Source organism: Coregonus lavaretus (assembly GCF_964263955.1).
Source record: "Coregonus lavaretus genome assembly, chromosome: 33".
Lineage (NCBI taxonomy): Eukaryota > Metazoa > Chordata > Actinopteri > Salmoniformes > Salmonidae > Coregonus > Coregonus lavaretus.
The window spans coordinates 16,171,939-16,194,403 of record NC_140020.1 but is presented as its reverse complement, the minus strand read 5'-3'; the positions used below and the strand labels follow the sequence as shown (position 1 = coordinate 16,194,403).

Sequence of the window (22,465 nt, the reverse complement as noted above, 5' to 3'; positions counted from 1 at the left end):
TGCGTGATTGGTTGGGAGATGTAGTCGTTTGCAGTTTGGCTGGCGGTTTAGGTCAAGAGGGGGCGTAGGTACTCGGGAACTACATTACCAAAGCTCCCGCGCTCCTCACCGACACATGAAACACAACATGGCACCTGCTGGCCGGGGTGTTGTTGTGGTAGTCCTCTCATTTCTGTACTTATCCCGTGCTATATTTTCCACTGAATACTTCTCTACACTTACTTTCTTTAATAGCGAACTGCATAAACATGGTTGCAGCTCTCCGTCAGAGTGGGAGGAATACGCAAGTGATTGCGGTAAGTTTTGCCACGTCCTTGTAACTCGCTGTGTAAATGTGGCTAGCTAACAAAACCTATATTTTTCCGCACCCGTTGACAGGAGGTTAGCTACTGTACTAGCTAGCAAGCGTGGGATATTACCCGCTCTCTCGTAGAGGTTAGGATTTGATGGTAAAGGTCAGGGTAGAATCAGAGGCTCCTCAACTGATATTTCAAGATTAATAGTACTAATAAGACTTCGACAAGGTCCCCAGTGCTATGATGTCCTCACCTAGATACGTTTTTACACACAATGTCAGTTAGTACATTCTGCGTGTCTTTCCTGCGCGTGAACGTAACCCAGAGCGCACCTCAAAGCTCGCGATGGTCTTGCTTGCACAGGTTTTGTATTGGAATGTGCAATCAATGTATTAAAATAAAATTGCATTGCAAACTGTGACTGAATCAAAATATCCAGGATAATGAATGAAATATGAATGAGATCATCCTATGACTTTCCCACTGAAAGATCACAAAGCAAGGCTTTTATGAATCAATCAATAATAAAAGATTAGTATTTGATGTGACCAGTCCCTTCATTGCAGATCAGGTAAGAAGCCTGCCAATGTTTTTGATCCTTATCTCTCCCCATAATGACCAAGTTGGCAGCAGTCTGGCTGCTGTGTTGTGTCTGATGCTGTATATTTCCCTACAGAGTCCTCCGTTCTACAGTTGGACAACCCAGACTGTGAGGAAGGAAGCAACCTGCCATGCGAGTCTGTCTTCTCTCTCAACGCAGAGAAAATTCTGGTGAGATGCACAGACTTCATTAAGATCTCAATGCTTTTGCCTTGGCATTTTTGTTTGACTGAACCTTTTATTTTCACAGAGGAAACTGAACGTGTAGCTAACTACACAATGATCTCATCTTCTTTCAATCAGAGCCAAGCCAAGTTGTTCATAGAGCAGAAACGATTCCCGTTTGCAGTGGACAACCACAACACAAATGAGGAGCTTGGTAAGTTAATCTAGTAAGAGTTTGGTATGTGGAGTGTATGCTATACAGTGAGGGAAAAAAAGTATTTAATCCCCTGCAGATTTTGTACGTTTGCCCACTGACAAAGAACTGATCAGTCTAATTTTAATGGTAGGTTTATTTGAACAGTGAGAGACAGAATAACAACAACAAAATCAAGAAAAACGCATGTCAAAAATGTTATAAATTGATTTGCATTTTAATGGGGGAAATAAGTATTTGACCCCTCTGCAAAACATTACTTAGTACTTGGTGGCAAAACCCTTGTTGGCAATCACAGAGGTCAGACGTTTCTTGTATTGGCCACCAGGTTTGCACACATCTCAGGAGGGATTTTGTCCCACTCCTCTTTGCAGATCTTCTCCAAGTCATTAAGGTTTCGAGGCTGACGTTTGGCAACTCGAACCTTCAGCTCCCTCCACAGATTTTCTATGGGATTAAGGTCTGGAGACTGGCTAGGCCACTCCAGGACCTTAATGTGCTTCTTCTTGAGCCACTCCTTTGTTGCCTTGGCCGTGTGTTTTGGGTCATTGTCATGCTGGAATACCCATCCACGACCCATTTTCAATGCCCTGGCTGAGGGAAGGAGTTTCTCACCCAAGATTTGACGGTACATGGCCCCGTCCATCGTCCCTTTGATGCGGTGAAGTTGTCCTGTCCCCTTAGCAGAAAAACACCCCCAAAGCATAATGTTTCCAACTCCATGTTTGACGGTGGGGATGGTGTTCCTGGGGTCATAGGCAGCATTCCTCCTCCTCCAAACACGGCGAGTTGAGTTGATGCCAAAGAGCTCCATTTTGGTCTCATCTGACCACAACACTTTCACCCAGTTCTCCTCTGAATCATTCAGATGTTCATTGGCAAACTTCAGACGGGCATGTATATGTGCTTTCTTGAGCAGGGGGACCTTGCGGGCGCTGCAGGATTTCAGTCCATCCCGGCATAGTGTGTTACCAATTGTTTTCTTGGTGACTATGGTCCCAGCTGCCTTGAGATCATTGACAAGATCCTCCCGTGTAGTTCTGGGCTGATTCCTCACCGTTCTCATGATCATTGCAACTGATCTTGCATGGAGCCCCAGGCCGAGGGAGATTGACAGTTATTTTGTGTTTCTTCCATTTGCGAATAATCGCACCAACTGTTGTCACCTTCTCACCAAGCTGCTTGGCGATGGTCTTGTAGCCCATTCCAGCCTTGTGTAGGTTTACAATCTTGTCCCTGACATCCTTGGAGAGCTCTTTGGTCTTGGCCATGGTGGAGAGTTTGGAATCTGATTGATTGATTGCTTATGTGGACAGGTGTCTTTTATACAGGTAACAAGCTGCGATTAGGAGCACTCCCTTTAAGAGTGTGCTCCTAATCTCAGCTCGATACCTGTATAAAAGACACCTGGGAGCCAGAAATCTTTCTGATTGAGAGGGGGTCAAATACTTATTTCCCTCATTAAAATGCAAATCAATTTATAACATTTTTGACATGCGTTTTTCTGGATTTTGTTGTTGTTATTCTGTCTCTCACTGTTTAAATAAACCTACCATTAAAATTATAGACTGATCATGTCTTTGTCAGTGGGCAAACATACAAAATCAGCAGGGGATCAAATACTTTTTTCCCTCACTGTACATTTCTGCTATCGAAGCCCTTTTGCTTTACTCTCATTTTCTTTTCATTGCAGCTATAGGATATGTTCTTATTGGAAATGGCCTGTACGATGAAGCCATCAAACACTTCTCCTTGTTATTACAGGTTGGTTAACATTCATAGATGCATGAATTACAACACACATCTGTATATATGTCTTGGTCTGGCCTACTTGACAGTTTGAATAATGCATATTTTTTGTTTAGTCAAATATATGAATAGTAGAGAGACAGACATAGACATTTATATTACATTTTCTCTTTCTCCTTGCTTTGAATATGTTGTGTGGTTTGCATTTGCAATAAAGGACATATTTCTTATCAGTGTGTGTTGTGCTCTGGTGTAGGGGGATCCAGAGGTGGTCAGTGCCATCTACGGGAGAGGGATAGCATACGGAAAAAAGAGTCTGCAGGTAAGTGATCACATTAGCATGATACTGGAGTTCACAGAATGTTGACACCAGCAGTTCTATTCAGTCAGCCAATGTTTGCACTGTGACACATCATAAATAAAAATCTAATCTGTGCTAACTTTTGATTATGAGAGTGCCCCCACCGGGGACCCTGCTCAGCAGTTAGCATGTGTGCGTGTCAGTGGATGTGATTGATAAAGGCTGAGAGTGGTGATTTTTTTACATTTATATTTAAGTCATTTAGCAGACGCTCTTATCCAGAGCGACTTACAAATTGGTGCATTCAACTTAGGATAGCCAGTGGGACAACCACCCTTTTTTTTTATGGGGGGGTGGGGGAGGTGTGTCCAATGGAGGTGAGACTGTCTCTTTTCTTCTATGGAAGGACATCAAGAATGCAGACTTGGCGCTGTTCGAGTTAAGCCGAGTCATCACTCTTGAGCCCAACCGTCCTGAGGTGTACGAACAGCGGGCAGAGGTGAGGATAATGCTAGGCCTGTTTTGGCGTCATGGGTTAACTGTCTGTTCGTGTTAGACCTTGTGTTAGGGTATTGGTTTTCATTGGGGTTTACTATCATGCTTGAATTGTATGTCTCTTTGAATGGAGCAGGTTTCTATGTAGCCACATGCAAAATGGTTACAAATGAGTGAGGGTGGTGGTATTCTCTCAAGCAGGCTTTTAAAAAATTGTGCACAGGAGGCAACCACTGTTGTATTAACAATATGCCTAGAAGTAGCCTAGTTAATAGACCATTGGACTGCCCCACAAGTAAAATGAAGGGAAAGTACAGTGCATTCGGAAAGTATTCAGACCCCTTGACTTTTTCCACATTTTGTTACTTTACAGCCTTATTCTTCTAAAACTGATTAAATTATTTTTTTCCCTCATCAATCTACACACATTACCCCATAATGACAAAGAAAAATCTGTTTTATTTATTTTTTGTGCAAATGTATTAACATTTTTTAAACTGAAATATCACATTTACATAAGTATTCAGACCCTTTGCTATGAGACTCGAAATTGAGCTCAGGTGCATCCTGTTTCCATTGATCATCCTTGAGATTTTTCTACAACTTGATTGGAGTCCACCTGTGGTAAATTGAATTGATTGGACATGATTTGGAAAGTCACACACCTGTCTATATAAGGTCCCACAGTTGACAGTGCATGTCAGAGCTAAAACCAAGCCATGAGGTCGAAGGAATTGTCCGTAGAGCTCAGAGACAGGATTGTGTTGAGGCACAGATCTGGGGAAGGGTACCAAAAAATGTCTGCAGCATTGAAGATCCCCAAGAACACAGTGGCCTCCATCATTCTTAAATGGAAGAAGTTTGGAACCACCAAGACTCTTCCTAGAGCTGGCCGCCCGGCCAAACTGAGCAATCGGGGGAGAAGGACCTTGGTCAGGGAGGTGACCAAGAACCTGATTGTCACTCTGACAGAGCTCCAGAGTTCCTCTGTCGAGATGGGAGAACCTTCCAGAAGGACAACCATCTCTGCAGCACTCCACTTCTCAGTAAAAGGCACATGACAGCCCGCATGGAGTTTGCCATAAGGCATCTAAAGGACTCTCAGACCATGAGAAGCAAGATTCTCTGGTCTGATGAAACCAAGATTGGCCTGAATGCCAAGCGTCACGTCTGGAGGAAACCTGGCACCATCCCTACGGTCAAGCATGGTGGTGGCAGCATCATACTGTGGGGATGTTTTTCAGCGCCAGGGACTGGGAGACTAGTCAGGATCAAGGGAAAGATGAACGGAGCAAAGTACAGAGAGATCCTTGATAAAAATCTGCTCCAGAGCGCTCAGGACCTCCGACTGGGGCAAAGGTTCACCTTCCAACAAGACAACGACCCCAAGCACACAGCCAAGACAATGCAGGAGTGGCTTCGGGACAAGTCTCTGAATGTCCTTGAGTGGCACAGCCAGAGCCCAGACTTGAACCCGATCGAACATCTCTGGAGAGACCTGAAAATAGCTGTGCAGCGACGCTCCCCATCCAACCTGACAGAACTTGAGAGAATCTGCAGCGAAGAATAGGAGAAACTTCCCAAAAACAGGTGTGCCAAGCTTGTAGTGTCATACCCAAGAAGACTTGAGGCTGTAATCCCTGCCAAAGGTGCTTCAACAAAGTACTGAGTAAAGGGTCTGAATATTTATGTAAATGTAATATTTAAGTTTTTTAAAATTTGAATACATTTGCTGAAATTTCTAAAAACCTGTTTTTGCTTTGTATGGGGTATTGTGTGTAGATTGATGAGGGGAAATAAACATTTAATCCATTTTAGAATAAGGCTGTAACGTAACAAAATGTGGAAAAAGTAAAGGGGTCTGAATACTTTCCGAATGCACTCTGACTTGCAAGTTTTACTTGAATAATGTGCTTGCAGATTCTTTCTCCACTTGGAAGAATCAGTGAGGCTCTGAGTGATCTCTCCAAAGCCATCCAGCTCCAGCCCTCTGCCCGCCTCTACAGACACAGAGGAACTCTGCTCTTCATCGCCGAGGTCAGACTGACAATGTATTCAAGTTTCTGATGAGTGTTGAAATAGAGTTCAGTTCACATAGTGGGTTTTATATGCTTTTGTTTTCTCTAAATAGGATTATGTGGCAGCTATGGAGGATTTTCAACAGTCTTTGGATCTGAAGAAAAACCAGCCCATTGCCATGCTATACAGAGGTCTAACATTCTTCCACAGAGGAATGCTCAAGGTAGTCCCGTGTAGCTCAGTTGGTAGAGCATGGCGCTTGCAACGCCAGGGTTGTGGGTTCGATTCCCACGGGGGACCAGTATGAAAATGTATGCACTCACTAACTGTAAGTCGCTCTGGATAAGAGCGTATGCTAAATGACTCAAATGTAAATGTAAAAATGTATAGACATTTTTGTAGAAAACCAGAGTTGCTCAACTTTGAGTACTGCCAGTATAACCAGTTATATCCCTGCACGTTTACGATACAATCTTGTCTTCGATCCAGGAAGCCATTGAAACATTCAAGGAGGCCCTGAAATTAAAATATGACTTCATAGATGCATACAAAAGTCTCGGACAGGCCTACAGGTACAGTAGGGATGCTCTATGACATGCTTTGGTTTCAACCAATGTGCCTCAAAGTTAGGACCCAGAATTCTTCCTGGTCAGGTCACATGGTCAGGAAGAACTCAGGGCCTTAGTACTCATGGGCCAGTGCAGTAAATGATCCCTGTTGTGTGTGTGTAGAGAGTTGGGGGACTTTGAGGCAGCCATGGAGAGCTTCCAGAAAGCCCTGATGCTCAACCAGAACCACATCCAGTCTCTGCAGCTGAGAGGCATGATGCTCTACCACCACGGCAGCCTCCAGGAAGCCATCGGCAACTTCAAGGTATTGGCCGTGTAACACACAGCTTCTTTCTCCTGACACAATATCAGTCTACCACCCATTACAAGTGGTAACTACTTTTTTTTAATGTAGTTTAGTCTTAGTAATTTTGACAAATATCATGAAGTATTAGTCACATTTTTGTCATTTGAATAATGATTTAGTCTAGTTATTGTCAAAATGACGAAAACAGTGGGCCATTTTAGTCAACTAAATGCCCTTTCATTTTAGTCACATCACATTTGTATTGCCTCATTAACCTATAGTAAACATAAATCACTGACTTCCATGTGCACAAACATAGCCTTGTCCTACCAACATATTTTTCTGTATAACATCCTATCGCATGATTCTCTTCCCAACAGGCAAATTGGCAGCAGAACACATTACTCGGCAGCAGATTAAAAATCACATCTCTTGACAGGGCTCCAGACTAACTTTTTCAGTTGGTGGCACCAGCCATGATTTGGTCGCACCAATTTTGTTCCGTGGCTTCACACAATGGAACAAATTAGTAATCACCTTATAAAGTCATTCACAGTGCTTTAGACTGTGTAATAGACTGCTGAGATGGTAGGCTATTCAATAAATGCGTTGTTTCATCTAACATGTCCAAGCAGGAATACATGATTCAAGGTATTTTGATGTGCAACCTAATCCAGTGATTGTCATGAATTGTGGGTTGACAATAGGGTATTGTTGTTATATTTTACTGTTGAAATACGGCTCCATAATATTCTGAATTTTGTGGTTCAATAGAGATGAATTTGCCTACATCTTTATGTATACTAATATCATAGGCTAATTTATTTTGGGGCTAATTCACCACATGAGGAAGTGAAAACTCAAAACACATTAGCTAGATTTCTAACACTAAATATAATACCCACCCTACTGTAGCTATAGTATCAAAGTTCTGTCATAAGTAGTGGTCTGATAGGTTGCAGCAAACTAAAAAGCTAGCATTATCAATCTGTTATTACCTGAGCGTATATATTGAGATGATGCTCTTTCAGATTGTCTCTTGAGGTTGGTAGTATTCGACTTGGTTGGTAGTATTCCCCTTCGACTTGTGGGTGTAAACGCTGTCTTCTCCCGTGGAAACGTTGCATTCGGTTTGAATCAACACGATAAGCAAAGTGGCTCCAAACGTTGCCCCTTTTTCTACCGGGAGCTTGTACTATACACAGGAAGAGTCGCCATGTCATGTGCGTTATTTGCATCAATGATGTGTTGCAGCCAGATTGGAGAATCTCTCCAAAAACTCTTGTCCAGTCCATTTACCAGTCAGGTTTTAGTCACAGAGTGTTCATCAACTGAAATGAAAAATCATTTTCGTTTAGTTATAGTTTTCTGGGTCTATTCTAGTCAGTTATCATCTCGTCAATTGCCACTGAAAAATGGGTGTTTGACAAATATTTTCGTCATTATTGTTGTTGACAAAATTAACACTGCAAGGGATTCTCCTGATGGTTTGTTTTCACTGTGGCTTCAGGCGGTTGATGGCAACGCAGGCTAACGAGCAGCAGTGCCGTGCCCCTGATCACAGACGTGTGTCATGTAGGCCATACTGACTATCGTCATTTTCCATATCCCCTATCTGTCCCCATGATGGCATTTGCCTTACTGTCCCATCGGCAGCCCCGCTGTGGTGACTCAGTAGGCCTCATGCATTGATGTGTAGTAGATGTGGCAATACTATGACGGTTACTACCGGGGTGGTGGGTAGCCTAACTGATAAGAGTGTTGGGTCAGTAACCGAATGGTCGCTGGTTCGAATCCCGAGCCGACTAGGTTAAAAATATGACGATATTCCCTTGAGCAAGGTACTTAACCCTAATTGCTCCAGGGTCGCCCTTGATAATGGCTGACCTTGGCCGTGACCCCACTCTTCAAGGGTGTCTTGGGGAGTTGGGATATGCATGTCACACGTGTATAATACACACTTGTGAAACAGGACAAATCTAAGCACCCACCAAATTAATATTATTATTAACTCTAATTGCTCCTTTAAGTCGCTCTGGATAAGAGTGTCTGCTAAATGACAAATGTATATATATATATATATTACCTCCCCCACACAGCAGCTTACATGACCGTGTCACGTGCTTCCCACACTCCCTGTGGAGAATGTGGTTTGGTGGGGTCATGAGTCAGTCTAGAGCCGTCATCCTCAGGCCGTTCACGCAGTCAGCAGCGAACTGTAGTGATATCCACTTTGAGTCTGAATTATGTATGTCTGAATTTGAGGTTCCCTCCCTCCCTTTTTAATTATTACACCTATGTGCGTCATTGGACTTGATGTGTAACACCTCCATGTTGTATTGTGTTTTGCAGAGATGTCTACAGTTGGAGCCCTACAATGAGGTGTGTCAGTACATGAAGGGTCTGAGCCACGTGGCTATGGGACAGTTCTATGAAGGCATCAAGGCTCAGACTAAAGTCATGTTGAATGACCCTTTGCTGGGCCAGAAGGCAAGCTCGGAATATCTCAAAGTGAAATACCTCAGAGGTGAGCGCAGCATTAGTGACCTCTCAACTAACATTTCAACCTGAAGCTGAATGTTTTATCTTTGATAATTTCTTGTCTCTGGAGATTGATGGTTTGAATCTCTCATGTCATTTCCCCCCCACAGAATACTCTCGCTACTTGCACTCACATCTCGACATACCTGTGGCAGAATACAATGTTGATCAGGATCTTCCAGGAAACTTCAAAAACCACTGGGCAAAAAACCTCCCTTTTCTTATAGAAGACTATGAGGAGCAGCCAGGACTGCAGCCTCATATTAAGTGAGTTCAAAGGGATAGAACCTGCTACTGACTGAACACAGTTCAATATCTTCTGCCAGCATTGTATGAAACATGTATGCACTCACTAACTGTAAGTCGCTCTGGATAAGAGCGTCTGCTAAATGAAAGAAAAAAAATATATATATGTAAAATTGAAGTATAGGCTAACTGATAGGTAATGGAGTAGGCTAATTTAGTTGACTTTGACCTACTCAGTGTTTGTGCTATTCAACCCATTTGTAACCTGCCCAACTGATCTTGTTTCATGCCTTGTCATTGTAGGGATGTTCTACTTCAGAACTTTGAAAGCTACAACACTGAAGTTCAGAAGCTCATTTGCACAGCTGATCACCTTGGTGCCCTTATGCAATACAATACACCAGGATTTCTTCCCAATCGCAGAATACACAGAGGTGGGTGAGTCACTGAGACACATTAGAGTTGTAGTCCTCTTGTGTACATTCTTGGCTGAAATCAGATTAAGTGACTCTATCAGTTTAATCTACTAGTATCAGCCCTGAACTTGTTAAAAAACCCTATGCATGCTGGTAAGAAACTATTGTAGAAGTCGTTTTTTCTGGAATACATATTCTCTGATCCGATCTTATGTCTTACAGTGCCTTGCAAAAGTATTCATCCCCCTTGGTGTTTTTCCTATTTTGTTGCATTACAACCTGTAATTTAAATGGATTTCTATTTGGATTTCATGTAATGGACATACACAAAATAGTCCAAATTGGGGAAGTGAAATGAAAAAAATAATAAAAAATAAATAACGGAAAAGTGGTGCGTGCATATGTATTCACCCCCTTTGCTATGAAGCCCCTAAATAAGGCCTGGTGCAAACTGTTACCTTCAGAAGTCACATAATTAGTTAAATAAAGTCCACTTGTGTGCAATCTGTGTCACATGATCTGTCAAATGATCTCAGTATATATACACCTGTTCTGAAAGGCCCCAGAGTCTGCAACACCACTAAGCAAGGGGCACCACCAAGCAAGCGGCACCATGAAGACCAAGGAGCTCTCCAAACAGGTCAGGGACAAAGTTGTGGAGAAGTACAGATCAGGGTTGGGTTATAAAAATAAAAAAATCTGAAACTTTGAACATCCCACGAAGCACCATTAAATCCATTATAAAAAAAATTGAAAGAATATGGCACCACAACAAACCTGCCAAGAGAGGGCCGCCCACCAAAACTCACGGACCAGGCAAGGAGGGCATTAATCAGAGAGGCAACAAAGAGACCAAAGATAACCCTGAAGGAGCTGCAATGCTCCACAGCGGAGATTGGAGTATCTGTCCATAGGACCACTTTAAGCCGTACACTCCACAGAGCTGGGCTTTACGGATTAGTGGCCAGAAAAAAGCCATTGCTTAAAGAAAAAAACAAGCAGACACGTTTGGTGTCCGCCAAAAGGCATGTGGGAGACTCCCTAAACATATGGAAGAAGGTACTCTGGTCAGATGAGACTAAAATTGAGCTTTTTGGCCATCAAGGAAAACGCTATGTCTGGCGCAAACCCAACACCTCTCATCACCCCGAGAACACCATCCCCACAGTGAAGCATGGTGGTGGCAGCATCATGCTGTGGGGATGTTTTTCATCGGCAGGGACTGGGAAACTGGTCAGAATTGAAGGACTGATTGAATGGCGCATAATTCTTGAGGGAAACCTGGTTGTCTTCCAGAGATTTGAGACTGGACGGAGGTTCACCTTCCAGCAGGACAATGACCCTAAGCGTACTGCTAAAGCAACACTCGAGTGGTTTAAGGGGAAACATTTAAATGTCTTGGAATGGCCTAGTCAAAGCCCAGACCTCAATCCAATTGAGAATATGTGGTATGACTTAAAGATTGATGTACACCAGCAGAACCCATCCAACTTGAAGGAGCTGGAGCAGTTTTGCCTTGAAGAATGGGAAAAATTCCCAGTGGCTAGATGTGCCAAGCTTATAGAGACATACCCCAAGAGACTTGCAGCTGTAAATGCTGCAAAAGGTGGCTCTACAAAGTCTTGACTTTGGGGGGGGGGGTGAAATAGTTATGCACGCTCAAGTTTTTTTGTCTTATTTCTTGTTTGTTTCACCCCAAAAAATATTTTGTGGTAGGCATGTTGTGTAAATCAAATGATACAAACCCCAAAAAAATCTATTTTAATTCCAGGTTGTAAGGCAACAAAATAGGAAAAATGCCAAGGGGGGTGAATACTTTCGCAAGCCACTGTAAATCCAGTAGCTCTATAACAGTATATTTCAAAGTTCTGAAATTGAACGTGTTCTGTGTTTCACTTCAAAAGCCATGGGTCTAGCAACCCTAGAGGTCATGCAGGCAATGCAGCGCACCTGGAGCAACTCAAAGGTGCGAGTCAATGGCAAAACCAGGCAGATGCAGTGGAGAGACATGTTCGATATAGCTGTCAAATGGAGGAGGTGAGGTTTGGGTGTGAGACTTGTTTGAGAAAGTTACTATATAACAATGTTATTAGAACAATGCACATCTGCAGTATCGATCAACACCCTGTCTGCAGTTTCTTTATTGTCAGTCTGTGAGGTTTGGTACATGTTTCATGTCATACATCATTGTGTTGTTCTGTCCCTTTGAAGGATTGCTGATCCAGACCAGCCTGTTCTGTGGCTGGACCAGATGCCTGCCAGAAGTCTCAGCCGAGGGTTCAATAACCATATCAACCTCATCAGGTAACCTTAAGGAAAATGACATAAAATCATCTCAAAGATAGTCCCTGTGTGAATTTAACACATAACAAACTGTAGAGTCAAGTTGTAATTTTAGATATCCTTTTTGATAATGTGGTTTTCCTGTTTTTTTGCATCACAGAGGACAGATCATCAACATAAGATACTTGGCCTATTTTGACAAAATACTCAACTTCATCAAAGACCGAATATTGGTTTACCACGGGTGGGTATTTTTTAAAGAAAATACAGATAGCTTTTTATTGGAGAAATCTGTTGGCTTACTTATTTATGCATTGTCCTCAGGGCATACAACCCAAAAGGCCTACTGGAAGTCAGACAAGCACTGGAAAATGTGGACAAGGTGGAAGACCTTCTCCCCATAATGAAGGTAATAAGGAACAACACCCAGAAAAGAAAATATTGACTCATCAAAATAGTATGATATAGTGTTTTCAGACTCTGGACCCAGGGGGCAAAGCTTTGAGGCCTGATATATTCATGGAAATAGCATCTAGGTCCTAGGAACTACTAAGTGGTGTGTACGATACGATATCATGTACTAAAACATCTATTGCAAAAACATCCAAATTGATATATCAACTTGGCATGAGTTTCACAACTGATAGAATGTAGATGTCTGATTTGCTGCTGTTTTTTCATTTTTATCCTGAAGCAGTTTAACAGTAAAACAAGGGATGGCTTCACAGTGAACTCCAAGGTGCCCAGTCTAAAAGACCCTGGGAAAGAATATGATGGTTTCACTATCACCATAACAGGAGACAGGTCAGTTTATTTGGTTCTAATAAATTAATAACAAACTAATCTCTTGACTTTATAGTCTCCATCAGTGGTTTGCCTAAGCTTTTCCAATCATACAGAAATTCGAGACACATTTCCTCATCACTGAACATCATTTCATGTGGAAAAACATCAGGGTTTATTATGTCAACTCAGCTCAGTTGAAAGCAGTTAAGTAATTCAACACATTGTATATTTTTGTTCATTCTAATTCAGTGCTCAGGGTTTTCTGTTAGGGAACTTCTAGCAAAGGTTCTAGATCTGTTTGTTGACATTGCATTAAATGTACAGTACCAGTCAAAAGTTTGGACACACCTACTCATTCAAGGGTTTTTCTTTATTTTTACTATTTTTTACATTGTAGAATGATAGTGAAGACATCAAAACTATGAAATAACACATATGGAATCATATAGTAACCAAAAATGTGTTAAACAAATCAAAATATGTTTTATATTTGAGATTCTTCAAATAGTCACCCTTTGCCTTAATGACAGCTTTGCACACTCTTGGCATTCTCTCAACCAGCTTCATGAGGTAGTCACCTGGAATGCATTTCAATTAACAGGTGTGCCTTCTTAAAAGTTAATTTGTGGAATTTCTTTCCTTCTTAATGCGTTTGAGCCATTCAGTTTTGTTGTGACAAGGTAGGGGGGGTATACAGAAGATAGCCCTATTTGGTAAAAGACCAAGTCCATATTATGGCAAGAACAGCTCAAAAAAGCAAAGAGAAACGACAGTCCATCATTACTTTAAGACATGAAGGTCAGTCAATACGGAAAATTTCAAGAACTTTGAAAGTTTCTTCAAGTGCAGTCGCAAAAACCATCAAGCATTATGATGAAACTGGCTCTCATGAGGACTGCCACAGGAATGGAAGACCCAGAGTTACCTCTGCTGCAGAGGATAAGTTCATTAGAGTTACCAGCCTCAGAAATTGCAGCCCAAATAAATGCTTCAGAGTTCGTCACAGACACATCTCAACATCAACTGTTCAGAGGAGACTGTGTGAATCAGGCCTTCATTGTTGAATTGCTGAAAAGAAACCAGTACTAAAGGACACCAATAAGAAGAGACCTGCTTGGGCCAAGAAACACGAGCAATTAGCAATAGACTGGTGGAAATTTGTCCAAATTGGAGATTGTTGGTTCCATCCGCCGTGTCTTTGTGAGACGCAGTGTGGGTGAATGGATGATCTCTGCATGTGTCGTTCCCACCGTAAAGCATGGAGGAGGAGGTGTTATGGTGTGGGGGTGCTTTGCTGGTAACACTGTCTGTGATTTATTTGGAATTCAAGGCACACTTCACCAGAATGGCTACCACAGCATTCTGCAGTGATACGCCATCCCATCTGGTTTGGGCTTAGTGGGACTATCATTTGTTTTTCAACAGGACAATGACCCAACACGCCTCCAGGCTGTGTAAGGGCTATTTTACCAAGAAGGAGAGTGATGGAGTGCTGCATTAGATGACCTGGCCTCCACAATCCCCCGACCTCAACCCAATTGAGATGGTTTGGGATGAGTCAGACCGCAGAGTGAAGGAAAAGCAGCCAACAAGTGCTCAGCATATGTGGGAACTCCTTCAAGACTGTTAGAAAAGCATTCCAGGTGAAGCTGGTTGAGAGAATGCAAAGGGTGGCTATTTGAAGAATCTCAAATATAAAATATATTTTGATTTGTTTAAAACTTTTTTGGTTACTACATGATTCCATGTGTTATTTCATAGTTTTGATGTCTTCACTATTATTCTACAATGTAGAAAATAGTAAAAATAAAGAAAAACCCTTGAATGAGTAGGTGTGTCCAAACTTTTGACTGGTACTGTGTATATATTTTGTATTATTATACTTTTTTTAACAGGTAGGGCTCAAAACAGGTGGGGCTCTGAATGACGGGTCGCCACTGGTGTTGTCTCAATTGATGGCAGGCACAACACAAAAACCTCAGATGAAAAAAAAACTCAGATGAAATGGGGTCTAAGCTACAACATATTCTAATCTGAAACAAATCGGAATTTACACATTTTTAGATAATTTACGTTAAAGGTTTAAAAATGAAAAAAATAATTTAAAAAAAGTAAATGCATTAGATTGACGACAACACTGTAAGCTTAAATTACAGTGCATTTGAAATTATTCAGACCCCTTGACTTTTTCCAAACAAAAATTACGTTACAGCCTTATTCTAAACTTGATTAAATTGTGTTTTTTCCCCTCATCAATCTACACACAATACCCCATAATGACAAAGTGGAAACAGGTTTTTAGAAACTTTTGCAAATGTATTAAAAATAAAAAACGTAAATATCAAATGTACATAAGTATTCAGACCCTTTACTGTTGAAGCACCTTTGGCAGTGATTACAGCATCGAGTCTTCTTGGTTATGACGCTACAAGCTTGGCACACCTATATTTGGGGAGTTTCTCCCATTCTTCTCTGCAAATCCTCTCAAGCTGTCAGGTTGGATGGGGAGCGTTGCTGCACAGCTATTTTCAGGCCTCTCCAGAGATGTTCGATCGGGTTCAAGTCTGGGCTCTGGCTGGGCCACAAAAGGACATTCAGAGACTTGTCCCGAAGCCACTCCTGCGTTGTCTTGTCTGTGTGCTTAGGGTTGTTGTCCTGTTGGAAGGTGAACCTTTGCCCCAGTCTGAGGTCCTGAGCGCTCTGGAGAAGGTTTTCATCAAGGATCTCTCTGTACTTTGCTCTGTTCATCTTTGCCTCGATCCTGACTAGTCTCCCAGTCCCTGCTGCTGTTAAAAACATCCCCCACAGCATGATGCTGCCATCACCATGCTTCACCGTAGGGATGGTGCCAGGTTTACTCTAGACGTGACACTTGGCATTCAGGCCGAAGTGTTCAATCTTGGTTTCATCAGACCAGAGAATCGTGTTTGTCATGGTATGAGAGTCTTTAGGTGCCTTTTGGTAAACACCAAGCGGGCTGTCATGTGCCTTTTACTGAGGAGTGGCTTCCATCTGGCCACTCTACCATAAAGGCCTGATTGGTGGAGTGCTGCAGAGATGGTTGTCCTTCTGGAAGGTTCTCCCATCTCCATAGAGGAACTCTAGAGCTCTGTCAGAGTTGCCATCGGGTTCTTGGTCACCTCCCTGACCAAGGCCCTTTACCCGATTGCTCAGTTTGGCCGGGCGGCCAGCACTAGGAAGAGTCTTGGTGATTACAAACTTCTTCCATTTAGGAATGATGGAGGCCACTGTGTTCTTGGGGACCTTCAATGCTGCAGAAATGTTTTGGTACCCTTCCCCAGATTTGTGCCTCGACACAATCCTGTCTCGGAGCTCTACGGACAAGTCCTTCGACCTCATGGCTTGGTTTTTGCTCTGACATGCACTGTCAACTGTGGGACCTTTTATATAGACAGGTGTGTGCCTTTCCAAATCATGTCCAATCAATTGAATTTACCACAGGTGGACTCCAATCAAGTTGTAGAAACATCTCAAGGATGATCAATGGAAACCGGATGCACCTGAGCTCAATTTCGAGTCTCATAGCAAAGGGTCTGAATACTTATGTAAATAAGGTATTTCTGTTTTTTATTTGTAATAAATTTAGAAAACTGTTTTCACTTTGTCATTATGGGGTATTGTGTGTAGATTGCTATAATCTTTATTTTTTATTTTTTAATCCGTTTTAGAATAAGGCTGTAACTTAACAACATTTGGAAAAAGTCAAGGGGTCTGAATACCTTCCGAAGGCACTGTATATCAAACTCAACCCTTTATCTTTTCCAGTGATGAAGACATGGATGTCTCGTGGTATGGTGGGGAATGCAAAATCTGTCAACTTTGAGCAACTTCTATCTCCTGAATGTTTTGGCATTCAGGTCCAAAAAGTCATTTTCTGACCACTTCTTCCATGGGCAAATATGTATGGGAAGTTTTGTTTAAATCAAAAGGGATGTTGTCAAAAAGTGGATTTACTCAGAAGCAAGAACTGCAGTGTGATGCATACTGTATGGATATCCTCAAGTGTGAAATATTAGCTAAAAAGAATGGTTGCATCTGAGACATGAAATACAGTGGGGAGAACAAGTATTTGATACACTGCCGATTTTGCAGGTTTTCCTACTTACAAAGCATGTAGAGGTCTGTAATTTTTATCATAGGTACACTTCAACTGTGAGAGATGGAATCTAAAACAAAAATCTAGAAAATCACATTGTATGATTTTAAAGTAATTCATTTGCATTGTATTGCATGACATAAGTATTTGATACATCAGAAAAGCAGAATTTAATATTTGGTACAGAAACCTTTGTTTGCAATTACAGAGATCATACGTTTCCTGTAGGTCTTGACCAGGTTTGCACACACTGCAGCAGGGATTTTGGCCCACTGCTCCATACAGACCTTCTCCAGATCCTTCAGGTTTCGGGGCTGTCGCTGGGCAATACGGACTTTCAGCTCCCTCCAAAGATTTTCTATTGGGTTCAGGTCTGGAGACTGGCTAGGCCACTCCAGGACCTTGAGATGCTTCTTACGGAGCCACTCCTTAGTTGCCCTGGCTGTGTGTTTCGGGTCGTTGTCATGCTGGAAGACCCAGCCACGACCCATCTTCAATGCTCTTACTGAGGGAAGGAGATTGTTGGCCAAGATCTCGCGATACATGGCCCCATCCATCCTCCCCTCAATACGGTGCAGTCGTCCTGTCCCCTTTGCAGAAAATTATCCCCAAAGAATGATGTTTCCACCTCCATGCTTCACGGTTGGGATGGTGTTCTTGGGGTTGTACTCATCCTTCTTCTTCCTCCAAACACGGCGAGTGGAGTTTAGACCAAAAAGCTCTATTTTTGTCTCATCAGACCACATGACCTTCTCCCATTCCTCCTCTGGATCATCCAGATGGTCATTGGCAAACTTCAGACGGGCCTGGACATGCGATGGCTTGAGCAGGGGGACCTTGCGCACGCTGCAGGATTTTAATCCATGACGGCGTAGTGTGTTACTAATGGTTTTCTTTGAGACTGTGGTCCCAGCTCTCTTCAGGTCATTGACCAGTTCCTGCCGTGTAGTTCTGGGCTGATCCCTCACCTTCCTCATGATCATTGATGCCCCACGAGGTGAGATCTTGCATGGAGCCCCAGACCGAGGGTGATTGACCGTCATCTTGAACTTCTTCCATTTTCTAATAATTGCGCCAACAGTTGTTGCCTTCTCACCAAGCTGCTTGCCTATTGTCCTGCAGCCCATCCCAGCCTTGTGCAGGTCTACAATTTTATCCCTGATGTCCTTACACAGCTCTCTGGTCTTGGCCATTGTGGAGAGGTTGGAGTCTGTTTGATTGAGTGTGTGGACAGGTGTCTTTTATACAGGTAACGAGTTCAAACAGGTGCAGTTAATACAGGTAATGAGTGGAGAACAGGAGGGCTTCTTAAAGAAAAACTAACAGGTCTGTGAGAGCCGGAATTCTTACTGGTTGGTAGGTGATCAAATACTTATGTCATGCAATAAAATGCAAATTATTTACTTAAAAATCATACAATGTGATTTTCTGGATTTTTGTTTTAGATTCCGTCTCTCACAGTTGAAGTGTACCTATGATAAAAATTACAGACCTCTACATGCTTTGTAAGTAGGAAAACCTGCAAAATCGGCAGTGTATCAAATACTTGTTCTCCCCACTGTATACTGTATAAACACATTTTACTGAGTTAGTTCATATAAGGAAATCAGTCAATTGAAATAAATTCCTTAGGCCCTAATCTATGGGTATCACATGACTGGGAATACAGATACAGTGGGGGAAAAAAGTATTTAGTCAGCCACCAATTGTGCAAGTTCTTCCACTTAAAAAGATGAGAGAGGCCTGTAATTTTCATCATAGGCACACGACAACTATGACAGACAAATTTAGATTTTTTTTCTCCAGAAAATCACATTGTAGGATTTTTAATGAATTTATTTGCAAATTATGGTGGAAAATAAGTATTTGGTCACCTACAAAAAAGCGAGATTTCTGGCTCTCACAGACCTGTAACTTCTTCTTTAAGAGGCTCCTCTGTCCTCCACTCGTTACCTGTATTAATGGCACCTGTTTGAACTTGTTATCAGTATAAAAGACACCTGTCCACAACCTCAAACAGTCACACTCCAAACTCCACTATGGCCAAGACCAAAGAGCTGTCAAAGGACAACAGAAACAAAATTGTAGACCTGCACCAGGCTGGGAAGACTGAATCTGCAATAGGTAAGCAGCTTGGTTTGAAGAAATCAACTGTGGGAGCAATTATTAGGAAATGGAAGACATACAAGACCACTGATAATCTCCCTCGATCTGGGGCTCCACGCAAGATCTCACCCCGTGGGGTCGAAATGATCACAAGAACGGTGAGCAAAAATCCCAGAACCACACGGGGGGACCTAGTGAATGACCTGCAGAGAGAGCTGGGACCAAAGTAATAAAGCCTACCATCAGTAATACACTACGCCGCCAGGGACTCAAATCCTGCAGTGCCAGACGTGGTTGGCAATGACACAGGTCAAACGTTTTCTGTAAGTCTTCACAAGGTTTTCACACACTGTTGCTGGTATTAGACCTTATCCAGAGCGACTTACAGTTAGTGAGTGCATACATTTTCATACTTTTTTCATTCTTTTGGCTCATGAAACATGGGACCAACACTTTACATGTTGCGTTTCAAAAAAAATTCAGTATTGAAACAGCCAAACCCCTATTTGAACCTTTTGAATTCTTTGTCCTTCAGGTTGGACTTTCTAAAAAAACTTGAAATACTAAGCTTGAAATATGATTTGGCTTGTTATTCTACCTCTAACCCTACAGCTTTCACCAAAGTGCGCCTTGTTATCTGTCCCATGATGAATGTTGATGTATGTACAGTACAGTAGATGTTCATAGAGACCAAGGTGTTTGTTCAGACTGTGTGTATTTGTGTTACCTTAGAGTGGGGAACATGCTGTTCTCAGTGGAGACCCAGACCACAGAGGAGCGCACGCAGCAGTACCAGTCTGAGATTGAGTCGATCTACAAAGACCTGACTGCCAAAGGCAAGGCTCTCATGCTGTCCACTGAACTTGGGGTATGCTCTCTCTTCCTCTTTCTCTCTCTTCTTCTTCTTCTTCCCTATTCCCTCTTTTCTTTTCTCTGACTGTCAGTGTTGGCTTCCAGTTGTGCGATTCACTGCCACCTCAACAATCTGATCCATACTGTTGCTTTCCTATCTGATGTAACACACGTTTTTCTATTGTTGTGTTGATAGATTTACTCTCTACCACTGAAAATGTGGAGCAGTCCGTTTTGTATGAGGCTACCTAACCTGTTAAAGGGAAATTCCACTCAATTAGTCCACTGTTGATAATGTCCCAAAATGTTTTGCATGTCAGCAGTCAAGTTTTCAAGTTATTGGACTTTCAAGAAGCCAAGTGTCACTGGCCACATCCTTGTGTAATGATATGACCTCTGTAAGTGGACCCTGTAGTATGAATTGCATTGTTTTTGTTTCTATCTTTTAGGATGCAGATGCAGTGTGTAATTTAATCCTCTCCCTGGTTTACTACTTCTGTAACCTTATGCCCCTCTCCAGAGGGTCCAGGTAAGGTTTTGTCTAAGTCATATAACCATCAATACATGATGTTAAGGCACATGTTTCAGTTGGTCTTCTCTGAATGGTGATTTCATTTTGTGAAACTGTTTTTTTAGTTATGAAATCAGTCCCATTTCCCATACTTTTTTGTCTCTATTTCTCTTTTTTCAGTGTTGTGGCATACTCCGTTGTCATGGGTGCACTGATGGCCAGTGGAAAGGAGGTGATAGGCAGAATCCCCAAAGGGAAGGTAATCGTGACGTTTTGCTCTACTTTACACTACTTTATTTTAATACATTACATTTCCCAGTGGTGGTATCAATGTGGTAACAATGTGCCTGGTTTTTAAGCTTTTTTCTTGTTTATGATGATTTTTTTAGTTGGTTGATTTTGAAGCCATGACAACACCCAGTCCTGACAGCTTTAGTAAAACAGCTAAAAACTGGATGAATTTAAAGAGGTGAGTAGCTCGACATGCCCACTGTTATCACCTTTAAACGCATCATAAGTTGGCCAATTATTGTATTGATAACCTTTTTTTACCTCATAGTCTACCAGTGTGGTACCATAGTCTTCCATCGGTAGCAGAAACGTTCCCGACGACTAGAACCATGATAGAGGTCCTCAACACGGACTCGACATCGCACTGTCCAAAGAAGTCCTAACACCACTTCTCCTGATGAGAACAAGGGCCACTCGCCCTGTCCACTCTTTCTGCTCATAGTCTCTCTGGCCAAGCTCAACCCCCAAAGCACAACATCTGTCTAAACATGATTTATGGCAACTACATGTTGTTCAGATATGTATGCAATACCAGCAAAACCCTAGTAGGGTCTAGTATGTAAAAGCTAAGAAGCAACATTTATTTGAATGGGAGGTAATCTCTCGATCGTGATTGGCACTAAAATTCTAACTATTTTCTTTTTAAAAACCCTCAGTCTATAAGCAAAGAAAGTGGGGGAGGAGATTATAAGATGTAAACTTTCCTTCAGGGCTATTCTATTCCACTTGGGATACTTGAACATTTAGAAAAGTCAAGCAATCTTTTTATTGAGTCTTGTCGATGGTGCGATTGTGGAGAGTGTCACTCTGTGGCATTTCCTTTTTCAGTAATTGTTTTTAACTTGACCAATAAAGGGCATGAGGCAGGGCTGGTTTTAGGTTGGGTCAAACTTGTTTTGGGGAAAGCACACAACAATGGTCCTCTGGTCTTATTTTGAGACATCTGTTTCTGTCTTGTTGCTGTTCTCTCTTTCTTTTTTCCGTAAAATGTTTTTAAATCATTTGACAATGGTCTTATCGACACACAACATTTGAACACATGTTCAGGGATACATTAAGGGGAGTATGTTCAACTGCTCTGAAGAACCTCTTCATGTGAGGACAAGCTTTGGTGTTCAGTTTGTATGTTTCCCACTTACCCTTAACTGTGAATGACAGAATAAAATATGCATTGCCTGCTGGAGTCCTTATTGAATGAGCTCCAGAGGATCAAATAAAATAACCAACAACAATGTTAAGTTCTCTGCTTAACGTTATTTAATTTTTTGGCAGAACTACTGTTTTATCATAATGTTTCCATATCAATGTTTGTGCTGAATGGCTGGGAGATTTGTTTTAATATTTTTTTTGCACTGGGTGAATTGGCTATGTTTATTAAACCGCTAAGGTGGATTTTTAAGCTAAGCATATGTCCCATCTTGAAGTTTAAACTCGAAGGAAAGAAATCTGTGGAGATTTTAGGGAATTGGGATGTTCAATGGTCAATAAAATTGGTTGACAAATGAGTGGTTTGTTTCTTGTTATTTCAATTCAACCAGGAGTGAAACTGATATGGTTATCTACAGTTATGCCAGATCACCCACAAATATGTTATTAATTAATGAGCTTGCTTTCTACCCCTT

General features: G+C 41.9%; 1 protein-coding gene across 2 annotated transcripts; it reads left to right on the top strand.

The window, feature by feature from the left end:
* Positions 1-99: 99 nt before the first annotated feature.
* On the top strand, positions 100-22,348 carry LOC311108032 (tetratricopeptide repeat protein 13-like; the record flags this gene model as incomplete). 2 transcript variants are annotated; one of them, XM_084150670.1, is made up of 23 exons in its annotated part: positions 100-296; positions 973-1,067; positions 1,200-1,275; positions 2,969-3,039; positions 3,281-3,346; positions 3,732-3,824; positions 5,741-5,857; positions 5,952-6,062; positions 6,329-6,411; positions 6,571-6,712; positions 9,047-9,221; positions 9,346-9,502; positions 9,785-9,915; positions 11,802-11,934; positions 12,109-12,201; positions 12,341-12,424; positions 12,505-12,589; positions 12,875-12,984; positions 19,922-20,057; positions 20,491-20,570; positions 20,733-20,811; positions 20,942-21,021; positions 21,112-22,348. In XM_084150670.1, the coding sequence occupies 23 exons, from the start codon at positions 116-118 to the stop codon at positions 21,224-21,226; spliced, it is 2,493 nt and encodes an 830-aa protein (XP_084006796.1). In that variant the 3' UTR covers positions 21,227-22,348. The 2 variants fall into 2 exon arrangements, with proteins under 2 accessions (XP_084006796.1, XP_084006795.1); XM_084150669.1 differs by having other exon boundaries at positions 128-296; positions 12,878-12,984.
* Between the last annotated feature and the right edge of the window lie 117 nt (positions 22,349-22,465).